Source organism: Callospermophilus lateralis, chromosome 2 (genome assembly GCF_048772815.1).
Source record: "Callospermophilus lateralis isolate mCalLat2 chromosome 2, mCalLat2.hap1, whole genome shotgun sequence".
NCBI lineage: Eukaryota > Metazoa > Chordata > Mammalia > Rodentia > Sciuridae > Callospermophilus > Callospermophilus lateralis.
The window spans coordinates 74,466,495-74,485,811 of NC_135306.1; the positions used below are offsets into that span (position 1 = coordinate 74,466,495).

Sequence of the window (19,317 nt, forward strand, 5' to 3'; positions counted from 1 at the left end):
GCCTGCATTTGTTGCCACTGTGTGATATTGCCTCCTGTCCAATAGGTCATGCAGACCCATTTGCAAACATTCAACTGATTTGTGGTCATGAAGATGACCACTGCAACAAAGAGCTGGCTTTTCCGAATTTCCAGGGAACTTACAATCCACGCAGCTGATCAGTGTATCCTGCACTTTGACTGTATTGTTTTTTTTTTTTTTTTCTCTTCACATTTGGAGGAGGCCTGGAATGATGTGCAGAGTACTTACCTTGCTCAGTTTGGTCACTCTCTAGTATTTAATAAATCAAGTTACTAAGTTGTTATAACTTCCATGTCCCTGAGAAATGACTGTGATGGTTCCTTCTTTATGGAGCCATTATGAAGACTGAATAAGATCTCACATATGAAGTTCTCAGCCTGGCTGCTGGTCTCCTTAGAGGAAGGGCAAGATTTGGTGCATCTTTAACGACACCAGATTATTCACCACAGAGACATTAAAAAAAATATGAGCCTAATGCTGATTGTTAATGTTTTTAAAGTATAAATTATTTTGGTCTAAGACTAAATATTTATGGGTAAAAATATTTATATATATATACATATATATGTGTGTATATATATATATATATATATATATGTATATGTATATATATGATTTTCTTGATTTCACAATAATATGAGATAATCCATAAGATCAAGGTCATTGCTTCATGTGCTAGAATCCTATGACATCATTCAAGCCCCACTGTGGGCTATAGATAGGGAAAGATTGTTACTCTTTTAGAGTTAAGTTGGCAGTTGGAATCAGCTCACAGTGAGAACTCTCTCATTTAAAGCTAACTTAGAGGAGACTATAAACTTTGCATTATTGCTGGAATATTCTGCTATCCTCATGTCCAAGTGCTTTTCCAAACATTTGCAGTAAATTCTTTTCATACTCTTGATGATAATAAATGTTTTTATTCTCTATGAAAGGAATTTTTCAAGTTTTACTCCCTCAATATAAATTTAAAGGTAATAGTATATTTTTAAGAAGTTTCAGAATGGGTACTTAAATTTGGAAATGTCATCGCTGAGCACAGTGGCACACACCTACAATCCCAGCCACCCAGGAGAGTAAGGCAGAAGGATTGTAAGTTCAAGGCCAATGTTGGCAATTTAGCAAGACCCTATCTCAAAATAAAAAGAATTTAAAGGACCGGGGATGTAGCTCACAATGTTAGAGCACCCCTGGGATCAATCTCCAGTACCGCCAAAAACAAACAAACAAACAAAATGTCCTTCCAATTTCATAACCCTGGCTCTCCTGAAAGTCTGATTTTTCTTTTTGTCTGCAATAATCCAACATGTAGAGACTTTTGGCAGGTATGAGAATCACTTTTCTTCTTCAAAAAATGGGAATTCTGGTATGGCAGATATACCAAGAACAGCTGTGTTGGTGCTACAAATTATTGAATGTGAGTATTTCAGAGAGCATATGACATGCACATGTACATTTTTAGCTGCTTGGAATGAGTACTTGAGAACCCTCCTCTGCATGTTTCTCCATCTAACCACTGTTAATAGTCTCCATACCATGGGAAAACAGCTTGCACAGTGCTCAAAGCTTAAAGGGCTGTTGCCTCTATGTGCGAACAGAAGTATATAATATCTTCTGTCTTTTTTAATTTAATTTTTTTTCTTTTAAATACATAAAACCATAAAATGTACATACCAATGGGGCACCATCTGATGTTTTCATACATGTAGACATCATGTAATGTTTAAATCAGATTAAGTGTATCTATCATTTTAAACCTTTTTTTATGGTAAAAAATGTTCAAAATCTGTTCTTCTGGGCTTTTGAGATTACTTGAGTCTTGCTGTATTAGTCAGCTTTCATTGCTATAACAAAATACCTGAGATAAAGAATTTAAAAGGAGGAAAAATTTGGCTTATAGTTTCAGAGTTTTCAGTTCATGGTTGCTTGACTTCATTATGTTTAGGCCTGTGGTCACACAGAAAATCATGACCACCAAGAGTGAGTGCTGGAGTAAAGCTGCTTACCTCAAGGCAGCCAGGAAACAAAGATAGCTTGTTTTTATAACAAAGCCCCTCCCCCGAATCATTCATTCATGAGGTCACAGCCTTCATGATCCAATCACCTTCCAAAAGACCCCACTTTGACACTACTGAATTAGGGCCAAGCTGTCAATGTGTAAGCTTTTGGGGAACATTTAAGATCCAAACTGTAATAATTGCTGAGACTTCTGTGAGTCAAATGAGGAAGATGAGGTTTGAGATAAAACAGAATTGGCCTGTAGGAATTGACCATAGATAGAACATTAAAAGCAGACAATTATTTGGAAATTTTGGGTTTGGCAGAAGAGATAAGGTAGAATGGGTGGATGTTTTGTTTTTAAAATTTTTTCTCCAATCTGCTTTTGTTAAGCTGTGTTTTCCTTGTTATGTTACTGAGTATTTTTAGGAACACCCAGTATTGCTACTAGTCAGGGAAATCAGCATTGGATAAAGCAAGATCAAGTGCATGTATCAGAAGGTTATAGAAATAAAATTCTTTCCTCAAAAGTATATGTATTTGCAAGAGTAAATACACCCAGTTTTTGTTACCTAATAGACATTCTATTACCTTTTGCACGAAAGACTGATTTTCCTCTGGTTATGCTGTAAAAATAAATGAAGTAAAAGAAGTTCACGCTATTGTAATGTGCTGTCAGGAGCAAGGGCCACCCTGCTGTGCGATTTTGTGATAAAGTGTAAGAAACTGCTAAGTATATAAGCCCTCAGTGTCAATCCTTCTAAAGAACGGGCATCTCTGAAAACAGGATTGATTCTACTCAGCCTTTAGTGAGTTGATGCTTTCCTGAATTTATATGCCAGCAGTTGTGGTAGATAAACAACTCTTTTGTTTGTTTGTTTGTTTTGTTTTGTTTTGTTTTGGGGTTAAAACCCAGTGCCCTGAGAATGTTAAGCACACACTCTACTGCACACCCTTAGCTGCAACTCATCTTTTTCTTTCTATTTAACACAATAAACATAAAATTAGCTGTTTACCAGGAGCTTGATGGTGGAGAGTTCTGCATTTGTAGCACTGAATATTCTTTTTGCTAGTCTTCAACCACATGACTCAACAGTTCTAAGTGTCACTTTTGAAAATTAAGTTAAATTCACCCTGAATTTAGTGCAATATGTTGTCCATTCATGGACTAGAACATTTACAGTTTTTGTGAAAAGATCCTAAACACAGATTATAAATGGGATTTTAACAATTTTTCACTTTTATTTAAAAAGTAAATTTTGATTTAAAAAAATAATTTCAAATTTTTCATTTTACTAGAAATACTTCCCACAACCATCACTAGCAACTGACTCCATAATCATCATTGGGCTCTCTATCTTTAAAAGTGAAGCCAACTGCATTTGGTATGCTCAGGAAGCATATAAAAGGGGTTTTCATTTGTGTCTGATAAAATTAATATGGTTGCTAATAACTCCACCTAATATTTTTCATTGTATTATTAAAAGGTCAAAAGAACATAAAAACATCACTTCACATACTTGGCCTAGCAACCTATTGTAAGCACAGAATATCAGAATATAGAGCAACTGCTAAGACTAAAATGATGGGTGAGTGTGAGAAGGAGGAAAAAAGATGAGGAGACAGAAATGAAGAGAAATGGGTCACTATTCACATAAGCTTTCTTCCACTTTTAGTGTATTTCTCCCACCCCCCCTCACCTGGAGAAGTAGAAAGTAAATAGATCCATAATTTCAATCTTTCTCATCCACCATCCTTTGGTAGGTAGTTGAAAAAAGACAAGAGACTATGGCTGAGCATTGGCTGAGAATCATGGAGACACTCTAAGGATTGCTTTTGGTAAGTCAGTCTGGAGATGTTTAGACAGTCCTTCCCCTGAGGCCAATTGAAGGACCTGGGGGCAGCTTCGAAATCTGAAGCAGGTATTGGAAGGCTAAGACAGTAGTAGGGGTAGGACCTGGTGCTGAAAGAGGTGCTGACATCAGCAGGTGATGGGCCCTTGGACTAGCTGTGGAGAGCTGTTGGTTGGCCTTTAGGGAGCTATTGTTCTCCATTGGGTAGCATTTCTGGGATTTTTGTTTGGAAACAAGAGGAATTATTGAACCATTGGCTGTACTCAAATGACCAAATAAATAAACTATAATTAATGGCAGTTTGGTTTTTAAATCCCTCTGTTTACCTTAATTATTCTGAGAAGAAGCATCAAGTGAAACTTGTGTACTCTTCCCTTTGGACCTTTCCCTCTGTGGGGTAGATCATAAGCACATGCTTGTGCTCTGGATGAGGATGAGGGGCCTGGAGTTTAGTATCTTGTTGCAGGCTTGTTCCTGTTCAAAGCAGCGCATACGCTCCAGATTCCTAAACCTCACAGACCAGGTCTCTTTAGTCCTTAAAAACATCTCATGTCTGTCTTATTCAAGTCCATTGAAAGGGAAAGGGTGGCCCACTTTATCTTCTGGGTTCATACAATTGATTTGCTTGCCCTTGGTCTTCATCTTCCTCAAATGAACTGATTAAAGAAAAAAAAAAAATCTCAGAATTTCATAAGCTGTATCCCAAAGATGTCTTATTACATCTGTACCATGACTTCATTCTCTATGCGCATTTCAAAGAATGCTTTCTTCACCAAGATAGACCAGTTTCCTCTCCAAGGTTCTGGGAGTGGTGAGGCCATCTGCTCCTGATTAGTTTTCAATTGCTGACTTTCTTTCTTTTCTGGGTATTTTTCAGGTCACCTTTATGGTTCATGTTAATCATTTATCCGATGAATGATAATGATTTAAAAAGTTATGAAAATTAATTCACGAAAGCACTGTTTGAGAATTCTGGGACAAACATCTTTTGTGAATGCCGAAGCAGTTTGTAGAAGTTTTTATTTGTTCGTTTTCTTTTTTTGGTGGTTTTTTAGTTTAGTTTTGTTATTTATCTTTGCCATTGCATGTATTTCGAGATCAGGCCCATTTCCTTCAGTGAATGTTGTTCAAGAAGGAAGATATGTTGTGAAAATGGAGCTTTAAAAAGATACCCAGTTCTCCTCATATCTAAGCTACTTAGTTGTTAGTTGCAGGTGTCCTGTGTCTCCCACATCTGTCCCCCTTATCCCTGGAAGCCCTGTGTCCATGGAGCATGGAGATTGGAATACCCCTGCCACACCCAGGAGCTGACAGAGAGGTCTGTGTTTTTTAACCACTGAGGACAGGAATGTGTAAAAACTGGGGAGAGGATTAGCATGAGGCTTTAGTAAATTAGACATTTGGGTTTTACTTGGAGAACATCACAGATGAATGAAAGTTTCTCATTCTGAGGGTTATTCTGTCGTGTCTCTTCATGTCGATGTACACACATACATAGATTCTGGTCAGACATGGGGTCCTTAGCTCTTGTTTCCATGATGTTTTGGATAAATGATGCAGGGACCATTAATGTGTCTCAGCTTCCTAATTTGTAAAAATCCATATAATAATATCTACCTTTCTGGCATTACTCTACATTTTACTCTTAATTAGGTAATAATAGAATTCATACATTATCATTTCCTTCCTCCTTTTTGTATTGTAAGAGATCTCCCTCATTTATTTAAGATTCTTTAAGAAGCCTTGCTAAGCAACACAGGAGGAGAAAGTCATATTAAAGTATCAAATAAAATAACTTCATTGGTTAGAAAAGTAATCACACCATGTAACGAAACAAAACTTAGCTTTCGGTGTATGATTGAATTGGTAATCCGGCATAAAGTGGCCTTTTCTGACTTTCTGAGCCATAAGAAAAACTAGCCTTTAAAAATAATGCTTATGGGGTAATACAAATTGATTTTTGTAGGGCACACATAAGAAAAAATACATGCACATTTAGATACACAATGAAAAAGACTATTTAGTGTTTGGTTGAATGAATCCTGCATGGATTTCACAATATCTTTTGCCTTAAGTTCGTTAACTTTTAAGTTGGTACTCAATTAAATCAAAGGTTTTTTTTTTTCATTCAGAGCCATACTTAAATAACCAATTGCATTCATAATATTTACCATACTAGAAAACATCATTATTTCCTACAGGAAATATGTATCTGGGAATTCTTTTTTTTTATATAATATTATGCCCACCTTCCTTTCTACCTGCACACTACATAATGATTTAATTTTTAAGTTACTCTGAATTGGAGGGCAATATCCAGATTTTTTTCTTTACCACATGTTTTGGTTTCTGAATATTTCACCCTAATAAAAAACCCCTGTGCATCTGCATTAAATAAATCTGTGAATTGCTAATTGTTTCAAATTAACCCCATAGATCTTTAGCAGCTGTCTTTATGGCATTTTCAGACCACAAATTCAGCCTGTGTATTTCTGGGACTTTGATCATAAATCATACCCACAGGCATAAAGGTCATATTGCCTCATGGATGGAATGATATCTGCATCTGTACTCTGTCTCCTTTGTGAGGGGCAGGGCACTGTTCATCTCCTTTTCTCTTCTTCTTCAGTCAGCTTGGGCTGCCTTAACAAAATATCACAGACTGAGCAGATCAAGCAAAAGAAATATATTGTCTCACAATTCTAGAGTCTGGAAGTGCAAGGTCAATGTATCAGGACAGCTGAGTTCTGATGAGGCCTCCTCTCTGGATATGAATTCTCAGATACGTATTTCCTCCACACAGGCACCTTCATGGAAGCCTCTCCTCTGTGCCCACACACCCTCTTCTTTGCATCTTAATAGGACACCTGGCCTATTATTTTTGGCCCCACACTTTAACCTGGAGTATCTCACTAGTGATCCTCCTAGAAATGCAGTCTTATTGGGCCTCCGGGCATGCACATATGAATTTGGGGGAACACAGTTTATTCTGTAACACTCTTAAAGGACTGTGCCAGATATCTCCCCTTCAACCCTCAGGTCTTCTCTCCACAAGCTCTGGGCCAGAAGGACACTGATGCCCATGACCTCTGTCTATGGACTCCTAGTTCACTGGCTTCTGGCAGGATTGGGCCCATGGAGTACACTGGAGAGAAATAGGTATGGGAGGAGGGGATTGGGGCTTCAGTCCACGTGCTGCCCACCTCCCTGCAGGGTCATTGTGGGATAGTGTGTTCCTGACCGATTCCTGGTAGTCCTTCTGTCCTCAGCCCTGGGGACTCTCGTGTCCTGCTGTCCCTTCAGACCTGGAGATGTTTAGTGAACACACTCTGTCCTTGGGGGCTTTCCTACTCCATTGTAAAGTGAATCCTTTGAATTGTCCCCTTAATACAAGGATGTCTCTTGGAAGGAACATTTTCAGAGCATCAGCGACCAACTATCCTTGTCCCCCAGACCTCTCTCAATCCAGTGGTTCCCCAAAGGACTCTTTAACACTGTCACTGTTCCTCCATAGTGATTTTACTTGTGGGTGCTGCCGGAATAGAAAAACGAGTCTTTATACTTCTGAGGGAGCCCCACTAGAGTTGGAATTTCCAGGGAAATTTTGGTTTGGAATCAATGTCTTGTGGTGCTAAGGAAAAGGCATATATCCTTTATTAATTCTAATTCTCCCACTAAGTCTGCAGTGAACTTGAAACCGGTCTGCTTTTAGATCCTAATGTCAAACTGCAATAAAGACACAGGAGATTTGGCTGAAAACAGAATAATAACCACTAGACCTCTTTTTGCCCCAGTCTATTGTAAAGGTTAAAAGCACAGACTTTGGCTCTGGTATTTCAGGTTTGGCTATGGAATTAGCAAGCCTTTCTCAGAGGCAGTTTGCGCATCTGTAAAACGATGATAATACAGACCTGGATAGTGCAGAGTAACACTTGTACAGTTCTTGGTGCAGGTTTCTAGAAATTTTGACCTCTGTTGTTTTTGGTTTGCAGTAGACCTTCTATAAGTAAAACCCCTTTCAATCATAATGTTAAAAAAATTACCCCCTGAAGAGGGGAAAGTTTATTTCTCAAAATAGTTCATGGTTGGGGCTGGGGTGTGGCTTAGTGGTAGCATGCTTGCCTAGCATGTGTGAGGCACTGGGTTCGATTCTCAGCACCACGTACAATTAAATAAATGTCCATCAACAACTAAAAAAAATTTAAAAAATAGTTTATTGTCTTGGAAGGTTGATATAAAAAGGAAAATAAAAATATTTTCTAAGCTTACCAACCAGGATTACTTCTTGTCCATTGTCACCGTATGGTAGACTTTACGTGTCTAATGTGCATACACACAGGCATGCACATTTTTTTCTAAACTAAAAACATACTTTTCTTTTTGCAGTCTACATTTGTAACTACATCATAAACACAAAAGTACTTTCTGAATGTTTTCTTAAATCAAATTACTTTTTGAAGATATTTTAATAGAATTTTATACGTGGGCACACAATTCATAATTTTACATAGATCAGTCAGTGGATGTGATAGTATCCGCTACTGTTTTCCATTGCCTTGTGGTTCCTAATCTATCATGTCATTGTGTTGTTTAAGTGGGAGGTGGGGTTTTTGTGCCATGGCATGGGCTCTCTTGACTTGCCAAAGTAAGGCCCAGCGTGAACATCCTTTAGGTCTGCAATGTAGCCCCTCAGTGCCTGATTGAGAGGGAAGTTGTTGGTGATGAGTTGGAACATTCTTTTCTCTCCCACTTTTTTTTTTTCTTTGTCTCTGAGATCTAGATATGAGTCAGTCACAAGAGTTTCTGTCCGAGTACACACACCAAGGTGAGGTATAATTTCTGCTTGCGATTAACAAAGTATTCACTGAGATTCTTAGCTAATGATGGCATGGAGAGTTTTGTATTTTGCTCTGTCTCATGGATATCATGATAGGAAGCTGAGGGATGGTGAACCCGGTCCAGGCCCAGTGTCCAGCAGCAACAGCAGCCAGAGTTGATTCCCCCCTCTCTTTATGGCTTTCTCCCCATTCTAGTGTAATCATATTGCATTTTCCAAGTTGAAGGACAAAATCTGTGTTCTGGTCAGTCAAATCATGTCATAAATATTCTATTTCTTGAGGATTCAAGGTCAGAGAGAGTTTATCTGGATACTCCAGATTCTTTATCATCTCTTTTGCTTTGGCTCTTTTCCCAGAAGTTCCAAGACAACATCTTAAATACTTTTCCCTCCACCTGTAGCAAGAAATACAAGGCCTTGAAGGAAGAAAGAGACTCAGCCATCAACAGTTATGTGACTTTGGTTCTTACTTTCTGACTCAAAAATGATGCATTTGGCCTAGATGTCCTCCAATATGCCTTCTGGTTTTAAAATGATAAAACTTGCTTAGGATTTCAGCTACAGCTATTCCCAGAAATATTTCTTATTTTGATTTATTTCAGTTTTCTCCTGAAAACATCATCTTATAGAACCAGAGTTGCTTTACTTCATGCATCTGCATTCTACTTTTCTTCCATTCTTTAATTACTTAGGACCTTAAGAAAGTCTTTTAATTATCTTATTTTAAGTGACCAAATTTTGGCATACAGAATGTGTCTCTGTCTCCTAGCATTGTAAGAAAAAAGGTTAACATATCTGGTTGAAGAAATTATCTGTGGCCAAATATGTTTGGAAATTACATTGGAGTTTACACCGTTCTCAGAATTTTGAAATGAGCATTCACTCATTAAAGGTTTTTAGAAGTTTTGCAATAAAGATGGTTACTTAAGAATAACTCAGGGATTCCAAAAATATATGTAATCTTGAAATCCTTTACTATTATAGTGTCATTAGCATGCCTCAGTAATCAGCATACACACCATGCATGGGGGAGGTCGGCTCTAGAAAGAATTGCATAGTTGGTACACAATTCTTCTGCTCACTGACACTGGGATTCAGCATAAATGTATAACCTCTCTAGAACTTGTGCTCCTCAAATATAAAAAAATGATGCACAATCACACCCACTTCATGGTGGATATGAAGATTTAAAGCAATATTATATGACTAAGAGGATTACAACTAATAACATTCCAATTCTGGGGTCTGACTATCTGGATTCAAATTTTGGCCCTACTATATAGGTAACCTTAGAAACACCATTTGACTTCTGTACCCCAAGTCCTCATTTGTACAATGGGAACAAAAATTGCACAAATCATTTTGGGTTGTTGAAAGAATTCAATCCAATTCAGGAAAATCATTTAGAATTTTTCTCAGTCCATAAATTGTAGCCATTATTAGTATATTCACTGGTGCTTTGGATACTTGCATGACTGTTTAAGTTTATTGACATAACTCCTCTTACCCCCTCTGAATGCTGTTTAAATACAGTGAATATTATTGACATCCTGCATACATCTGATTTTGCCCTGTTTTTATTTTTTTTCTGATCTTCTCTCCATCTAGAGCTGTGGTTCTCGTCTTTTCACACCATCATTTAGCTCTTTCTCTTTGTCAACAGGGGCGGAGAGGCCTTGGCTCTGTGTTTGTCTGGGCATCTGGCAATGGTGGAAGGAGCAAAGACCACTGCTCCTGTGATGGCTACACCAATAGCATCTATACCATCTCCATCAGCAGCACAGCAGAGAGTGGAAAGAAACCTTGGTACCTGGAAGAGTGTTCATCTACACTAGCCACAACCTATAGCAGCGGAGAGTCCTATGACAAGAAAATAGTATGTGACATTTGCATGTCTCTCATTATCTATTTCATGTTCACTTTGAAATATGAAGAACCATAAATATGTATGTACAAGTAATATATGGGAATAGCAGATGAGATTAGCTGGTGATACTCAACACACGTCATTGTAAATATTGTCAATCTGTTTCTAATTCATTGAAAATGCTTGGCTCTGTTGTTATAGTCAAAGATTGAATGTAACTTTAGACATGAATAAGCATTGGTTTTATTGAGCAGAAATGATTGGTCCACATTTACATTATGAGTTAGTAGCAGAGCAACTAAAAAACCTGACCCATCTCAGTGCCTTGTCACTGACTTAGCTGCAGTTCTTTGGTGTCTAAGTCCAGCTAATTTGAAAGTATATACAAAAGTATATAAGGAAACTTAGAACCAGTCTTTTGCAGATACCAAGGAATGACTTGTGTTTATTTAACTTGAACTGTACCCATATAAAAGGTGCTGTGCTTTTTTTTTTCTTTTCTTTTAATACCAGGGATTGAATCAAAGTGTGCTTAACCACTAGCCACATCCCCAGCCTGTTATATTTTTATTTTGAGATGTGCTCTCTCTAAGTTGCTCAAGGCCTCACTAAGTTGCTGAAGCTGGCTTTGAACTTACCATCCTTCTGCTTCAGCCTCCCAAGCTGTTGGGATTACAAGTGTGTGCCCCCAAAAAAGTGTTTTTCTAAGACTGCAGCACACAGTCTGGATGGAGAAGAACAGAAGTCCTACGAGGTGAACATGTCCTCTTTTCTAGGCAAGCAGCAAAAGGATTAAAAGTTCAGGTTTCCCGTCCAGTCCACATAAGTTTCTTTCACTCTTCAGCTGATTACCAGTTGGGAACTTTGGACAAATTACTTGGTCTTTTTTTCTCAAAGACATTCTTTATAAAATTATTATTTATCCATGTATAGCTCATGGATAACTAAGGTATTGAGGAAGTCAATAGACGTGTCTAACCTATTGGTGATTAAGGAAGCACTGACCTTTGGAGTGCCCAACACTGTGCTGGCGATTCTAAGTTTCAGACACCTTTGCTCTTGGTTCTTTCTCTGATTGTGGTTTTGTAAACTCTCTCAGCATTTGTCTTTCTAAAGTGGAACAGAGCTGCTGTACCTGATACTTGTTAGCATTTAACCAAGACCCTGCTTTCAGATCTTGCAGAGCCATGAAGGTGTGACATATAGGAAAGAGAATAGGGCACTGAAGTGTGAACCTCCTAATCCCCAAATCCACCACAAGTGGAAAACTCCGCACCATGAAATTTTGTTTGATGCATAAAATCAAAGTAATTTATATAATTACCTTCAAGCTATGTATATAAAGTGCACAAGAAACATAAAAGATTTTTTTGTGCAGACATGGCTCTCATACCCAATATATCTCATTATGTATATGCAAATTGTCCAAAACCTTTAAAAACTCCACCATCCCATACACTTCCAGTCCAAGCATTTAGGATAAGGAATATTTGACATGTATCTCCTTCACGTAAATTATGTTTGGGGCAGGGATTTAACCTGGGGTGCTCTATCCCCAAACTATATCCTTAGCCATTGGTTTTTTTTATGTTTTCTTGTTGTTTTGTGTTTTTATTTTGAGACAAGTCTCTCACTGCATTACCTAGGCTGGCTTTGAACTTGTGATTCCTTGCCTCAGCCTCCTGAGTTACTTAGATTACAGGCATGTGTCACCTAGCCTTCTTGCAATTCTTGATCCACATGTATTCAGTGTCTCTTAACTCCTGCTTGTTATGATTCTTTTTTATGCTTGATTTCTCAGCTGCTTTTTACCACCTTCAGTTACATTTTGTAGACTGACTTACGTAGAAGATGCTTACCCATGTACATGTCCTCATCTTTCCCTAATTCATCCACATGGCTGGATTTAAAAATATACATGATGCCCTGACAATGCAGTTCAGTGGTAGAGGACTTGTCTAGTAAGTAAAAGGCCCTGGGTTCGATCCCCAGTCCAAGAAAAAAAAATAATAATAATAACAAAAATATATGCAAGCCCAATGGTCAGTACTTCCACATCATTCATCAGTAAGAATAACTCCAAAACATAAAGTAAAAGATGAAAATGCAGAGATTTAACCCTGTAGAATGAGCTACATCCCCAGCCCTTCCTTTTGTTGTTGTTTTTAGATAGGGTCTCACTAAGTTGCTGAGGCTGGCTCAAACTCACAATCTTCCTGCCTCAGCCTCCCAAGTCTCTGGGATTACATGCACCACTGTGTCTAGAAAAGTCGGGCTTTCTTAATTAAAAAATGATGCTTCTGTGAGATTTTGCCTTCATTATGGAAATGAAGCTCTTTTGGCTGGAATTAGCTCTTTTGCCTCTGTGTCCCCTAATTCATAGTGTCCACTAATGCTGAGTCACATTTGTCATTTCCTGTGAAATGGAGGTGATATCAGCACCAAACTCAGAGATTTCCTGAAGCTAGAGGACACTGAGAATAATGACAAGCTGAGCATCAAAGCTCTAAAGCTTGAGGCACTGTGGTTACCGGAGCCAGTAACCTGCTGCACCCTGGGAGTGCAGGCTGGTCGTTTTTCCAGCTGCTGTTAACAGAGGTGCTTTTTGCACCTCCGTTTTTTCCAACCTAAGAAATACTGTGCTCTGTTCCACCCACTCCATAAAGAAAGGCACTTTGATGGCGAGCATGTTAACAGTTTGAACATGAGTGGAGCTGGCAGCGACATCAGCCTTTTATGGTCCAGCTGACCCCTTTTCCTTCAAGATGTCAGAATGATGAATAATCCCGCCTTACGCCTGGGACCTGGCTTCCACCAGGCTTTGAACCTAGACGCCTGTGGTCCCTGGGTGATGCCCACATCCTGTTAGTGGCATCTGTGATTGAGTGCTACAGGAATGGCAGTGTCTTCCTTTGTCCTGGGCTCCCTTCCCTGAGCCATTCATTTCCTTTTGTCATTTGCAGCCTCTCCAGAAGAGCGCGGTTGTCATTCTTCATTCATACAGCACCTTTGTGATTTGAACCGAGACAGTCACAGAGGACCTGAGGAGAGGGGAGAGAACTCCTCTCAGCTTCTGGGAAAGTACTTTTGTCAAATAAATCATACTTGTCCTGGACAAAATGCTTTTTCATGGTGTGCAAGCAGGGAAATCTTGTCCCAGGTTTCGAAACTAGCATTGTCTCTGTCCCTGCGTTTCCTGCCATTACCATTAGCACAACTCTGGACATTGGTATGGTTCTTGCTTTCGTACGTTTGGATTGTTGGTGGCCTTGTGGCTCATTCCAAAATATAAAGTTTATTATAATAATAATCACTAGTTATTTTTAAAGCCACGATGTGAAATCATATTTTATTAGCCTCACTTATACACATCATATTCCATATCTCATGCATAATACATTTTTAGTTTTATTGATATGTCATAAAAATCATTTTTTTTTGCCCTACAAATATGTGCCTGGTACTATGCAATCACATAAATCATCTCATTATAGCCTTAAAACATCATGGAGAAGGATTATCATGCCTCCAATACTGATGAGAAAACACTTTAAAAAGTTAAAAAAAAAGAAAAAAAAATCACAGCTAGAAAAAGGGTTCTACTCAGGTTGGACCCCCAAAGCCATCTTGTAAATCCGTGTGCTGCCATGCCTTTGATACTTTCAATGACACCTAACAGATCTGTATGAAGGAATGGCAATTTTCTTACCTATGTTGTGTCCTTTTCACAGTGGTTAAAAAAGGAAACACTTAGAATATATAGGTGTCCATTGTATTTTCTATTCAGTCCTCTTTTTTTAAACTTCATGCCTTTTCTTCTTTCATGACTCCCTTAATTAGACGTCTGACAAAATCTAAGGCACAGCACTGAGCTCCCGAGATTGCACCTTTTAGGTGATGTTCAGACCAGGGCTCCATCCTGTGCCCTCTGTTAGAAGCATCCTGTCCCCAGATGCCACTTCCTTTATGTCTCTTCTCAGATTTCACTTCAGAAAGGATTTTCTTCCTTCCCTTCCCTAAAATAATAGCAGTCCCCTCCTTCTCCCTCTTCTCCTTTTTCCTGTTCAATTTTCCTTCTAGTGCACTGAGAGCTACTTAACATGATCATATTCATTTTCTTATTTGTTGTCTGTTTTTCATGCTGGAGTGGGAAATACTTGGGGATGATAAACTTTTATTTCTTTCCAAAGCGTGGGAGCTCAATAAACATTTGTGCATGATTATCAGATATTTGGGGTTCTTTTTTTGTTTGAATTTTTTGGAAGTGGGGGTCAAACTCAGGGCTTCGAGAATGCAAGGCAGATGCTTTGCCATTGAGCTACATCCCAGCCCTGAATATCAGACATTTGGAAGGATGGAAAATTCACAAGTGGTCTGTGTAGACACGGGAGGACAGGGAGGGAGGCACTCTTTTTTCTTTTAGAGAAACTCCTTCCATTGGCAGATTGATGGAAGGTAATTGATTTTTGATAGGATATTTAGCATTGGAAGTAAACAGGAACCTTGCTATATAATAAAGCTGTACATGTCACTCTCCTTAATGTCCAAGAGCATTCAGATTCCACCTGTGAGCGCTCACTGCCCCTCCACCTTTCTCCTAAGTTCTATCTTCTGGATAAAGCTCTCCTCTCTCCCCATTCACTCTCATCATTAAATTATCTCTTTCTTTTGGGACTTGCTCAGCCTTTGACATTTTCCCTTAGCCATTTGTCTTGGTGATTAGGATATGGGTCCATTGTATTACTTCAGGGAGGGATTCTGTGAGCCAGGGTTTGAAGCATGTATGTGCTGCTTAACCCTCTCCCAATGTCATTTATTTTATTTGTGTTTTTATTGTGCCTGGTATTTCAGGGTTGTTCTAAATGACCAATTCCACATGGAGGATTATCTTGTTGCTTTTAATGCTTGTAAGCAGAGGCGCTTTTTTCCCAGAAACACCTCCACCTTCCACCTAATTCATTTTTCAAATGCTGTCACCATTTGTACTATAGTATCCTTTATCATTTCTGTTCCTCTTTTTAACTTAGCAAACACCATTATTTTTCATAAGTAAAAGACTAGCAAATCCAAATGTATTTAGTGTATTTGGAAGTTTGATCCACAGTCTGTTGAGAATGTTAAAAAGTGAAAAGAAGACCCCATTTCTGACAACTTCTGGTTTTAACGGTGCCCAGAAGGAGCATTGCCATACCCATTCGCTAACTTGGGCTGGGACTCAAGCTCAGTGCTACCATTGCTACTGCTGCTGTGGCTCTGTTGCTTTTGTTCTCATAGAGGACTATCCACTGAAACTCAGTTTCTTTTGCTGCTGTTTCACATTTTAGTATCTTCACCACTCCCATGCCCGTTGGTTGCTCTGTGTTCTCAGGCAAGTTACTTAGTCTGTCTGAGCCTCCATATTCTTAACTGGCAAATAAATCTTCCTTGCAAAGTTTCTGTGGGTTTGTATGTACTTTTGGACACTGCTTCACTTGCTACAGGTTGTTTTAGGAGAAGCAGTGGGTATTAGTAGTAATTGTGCAAATAGTGCTATAGTTGAACCCCTGAGTTGTATATATACAGGTACACACAAATTTTTTGTAGGATGATTACAAGTTTCTGTGATCAGACAAGAAAGAGACAGACAAGAAAGACATGACGGGGCTGGGGATGTGGCTCAAGCGGTAGCACGCTCGCCTGGCATGCGTGCGGCCCGGGTTCGATCCTCAGCACCACATACAAACGAAGATGTTGTGTCCGCCGAGAACTAAAAAATAAATATTAAAAAATTCTCTCTCTCTCTCTCTCTCTCTCTCTCCCACTCTCTCTTTAAAAAAAAAAAAAAAGAAAGACATGACTTAAAGGCCTTTCCTAATGAGTGGGAAAGTTATTCCTAATGAGAGGGAAACCCTTCCCTGTGGGGTTGCTTAGAGTTTAAAGCTTACCTTAAAATGAGCATATGGCAGATTGATCTTAGCAATTTATCTTAGCAAATACTATGCTTTTCTTTGGGCATAGAACTGAGCTGAACATTAGGGAAATACAACAATAATTTGAGATGGGATCCCTTTACATCATAGCAACCTCACATTTATAAGCAAAACCTAAGCTTGTACTTCACACTTACAGCTTCTCTTACCCACAGGTCTGACTTTGGACTGACTTGTCATTCATGATTGAATTCCACACCATTGTGAACACAAAAAACATTCATTGGTCCTCGTTCCTTTCTATGTCACTGTGCTTGATAAATCCACTCCTTCGCCTTTATTCATCGATAGAATTAAGATTCAGCTTCTGCCCTTCTCCCCCATAATGGTGTCTGAAACAGCTTTCTTGGCACATGTCTAATCCAAATCAAAATCAACACCAGAAACAGACAGCAGAATCACTCCATGTTTTAAAAATATCTGTTCAGTTGCTCTTTTAAACAGACAGGAGACAGTATGGACCCTTCAATGTAAAACGTGTCACAGGTCATCGTGGAGAGAAACCCCCCGCCCCTTGTGGGGTTGCTGTCAAGGCCTGTCACTTTGGGCCAAAGTCAATCTGCACTGTGATTCCCTAGAGAACGGCATCGATAGCTTATAATCAAAAGTCCAATCAGCTCAAATAATGAAATGTGACATTCTAGGAAATAAGATCTTAGGATGAGAAAAAGTGGTGATGGAGGAGGAGGCTGGCCAGACCTAAACAGTACCCACTTCTCACCAAGTAAAGATCACATCCGAACTTTGTGGAGTCCAAAAAACCATCTGCTACTGATCCTGAGAGGCTGAAAAAATCTAATTTGCTGATCAGGCCAGCTTTGATCTGGCTCAGGGCCTGATGTCCTCCTCTCCAGCTTCCTTCCCTCCGATGGACACAGATGATATTTTCTTGAGCAATCTGAGAGGCTCTTTGGAGGCGAATTCTGTTTCTGATTTGGGTAGTGAATTGAGGGAATCTGTAGCATGCAAGATGTGCCACCAGGATCGAGACCAACTTCTGAGACATTCTTTCGAACATCGGACATTAAAAGTGCTTTATTGTCTGGCTTTGCACATAGAATCTCTGGACCCTCCCTGCCCCACATTCTGTGCCCAACATCCAACACAGCTTTCCTTTTAATGACACTGTCAGGTCCTGCTTGCATGTGTTGTGATTAATGGGGTTACCTCATGTGCTTCCAGTTTGGAGAACATCATTCTTCTTCAAGATTGCATTTTCCTTGGTGGTGTTTGCCTTTTCTTTCTAAAGATAGACATAAAAATTCTCCTATACTGTGACTTCTCTAAATGATGAGAACTCCAACTTAGAACTTCTCAGTAATTCACACCTAAATAGCTCCACCACTGACAGTAACTTCCTCTTGAGATGCTCCAGCTGCAATGTCCACTTAAAGCAGATGAGAAGGGAGTGGGGATGTTGTGATTCCTTCCCCCGCCCCCCCATTCCTTTTAACCTTTTCTGTCACCTGCCTACTCGACCCCTTTCCCACCCCTACTTCCTACTCTCACTTTTCTTTTAGTTAAACTGGTTGGGGGGAAAAGATAAAATACAGCACAAAAGTGACTTGGAATTCCCCAGACCTGCCTATGTGAATAGCATTTAACATCTCATTGGTGTCTATTTATAAAAGTCCTAAACAGCTTTTTATCTAAGTCCGTGTTATGTGGATCTATACCGAATGTTGACTCCATGTGGATGAGGCATATTCCTGTTGCAAACCTGACATGAAATTTTCATGGTTCCTGTTTGGCTGGAGGTGGTTATTTATTAGACTCAAAACTGCTACACACACTTGGAGTGTTGATTCTGGCTTTGTTTCTGTGTGTTGAAAGTGTCTGGTGCAGCTGAAGAATAAGCCAGGAGAGCCAAGTTGGGAAATAGCATGAAAAATCTTGAATCCAGGCACAAGTCATTGAAAAAAAAAAAAATAAAGCATGGACAAAGGAATGTGACCATGGCTGAGGTAAAATGAAAGGAATGCAGGCAAGGCCATCTCTCAACAGCAGTGACTCTGGAGACCAGAAAATAAAGCTGCAGATTGACCTAAAATTTCAAAAGAAAGTAGAATTACCTTTTTAATGATCTAGGAATCTCAGTTTTGGATATATATTTGAAGGAATTGAAAATAGGACCTTGAAAAGATTTTTGCACACACGTGCAAACTCTGCAGCTCTGTTCACTCCAAGTGTTCTTCAATAGATGGATGGATAGAGAATCGGCAAAATGGCGTATTATTCAGCCTTGAAAAGGAAGGAAATTATGTCGCATGCTTCCATATGGATGAACTTTGAGGACATTATGCTAAGTGAAATTTTTTAATGAGGAAAAGATGGATACCACAGGATTCTTCTTACATGTAGTACCTAGGACACATAAAAACACATAAAAACAGAAAGCAGAACAGTGGTTGCCAGGGAACAAGGGGAGGGGCGAGGAAGACTTGTTGCATGGTTAGAGTTCATTCATACAAGATGAAAAAGATCTAGAGATACTGTACAGCAAATCTCAGGTAATTAATCTTACCGTACTGGACACATAAAAATTATACTAGGAAGACAGATTTATGTTATATGATTTTTAGCACAATAGAAGTACTTCTTTAAAGTCAATAATGGAAAGTGCAGAAAACTTGTTAACAGCATGGATAAACTCTGTCCATCTACACCACCATATCCATGTGGTTCTATAAATTTTGGTTCTTCTTCCAACTGCTTTATGCCACTACCCCTACCTCACACAGATAATCTGGTGGAATTAGAGGTGACAAAAAA

General features: G+C 39.0%; 1 protein-coding gene across 3 annotated transcripts in view; it reads left to right on the top strand.

Moving 5' to 3' along the window:
* Positions 1-19,317, top strand: part of Pcsk5 (proprotein convertase subtilisin/kexin type 5) — a 429,480-nt gene that overhangs the window by 176,220 nt on the left and 233,943 nt on the right. For all 3 annotated transcript variants that reach the window (XM_076846064.2, XM_076846065.2, XM_076846066.2), the window contains exon 8: positions 10,373-10,585. In XM_076846064.2, the coding sequence (XP_076702179.2) occupies positions 10,373-10,585 (213 nt within the window). The remainder of the gene's footprint in view (positions 1-10,372; positions 10,586-19,317) is intronic.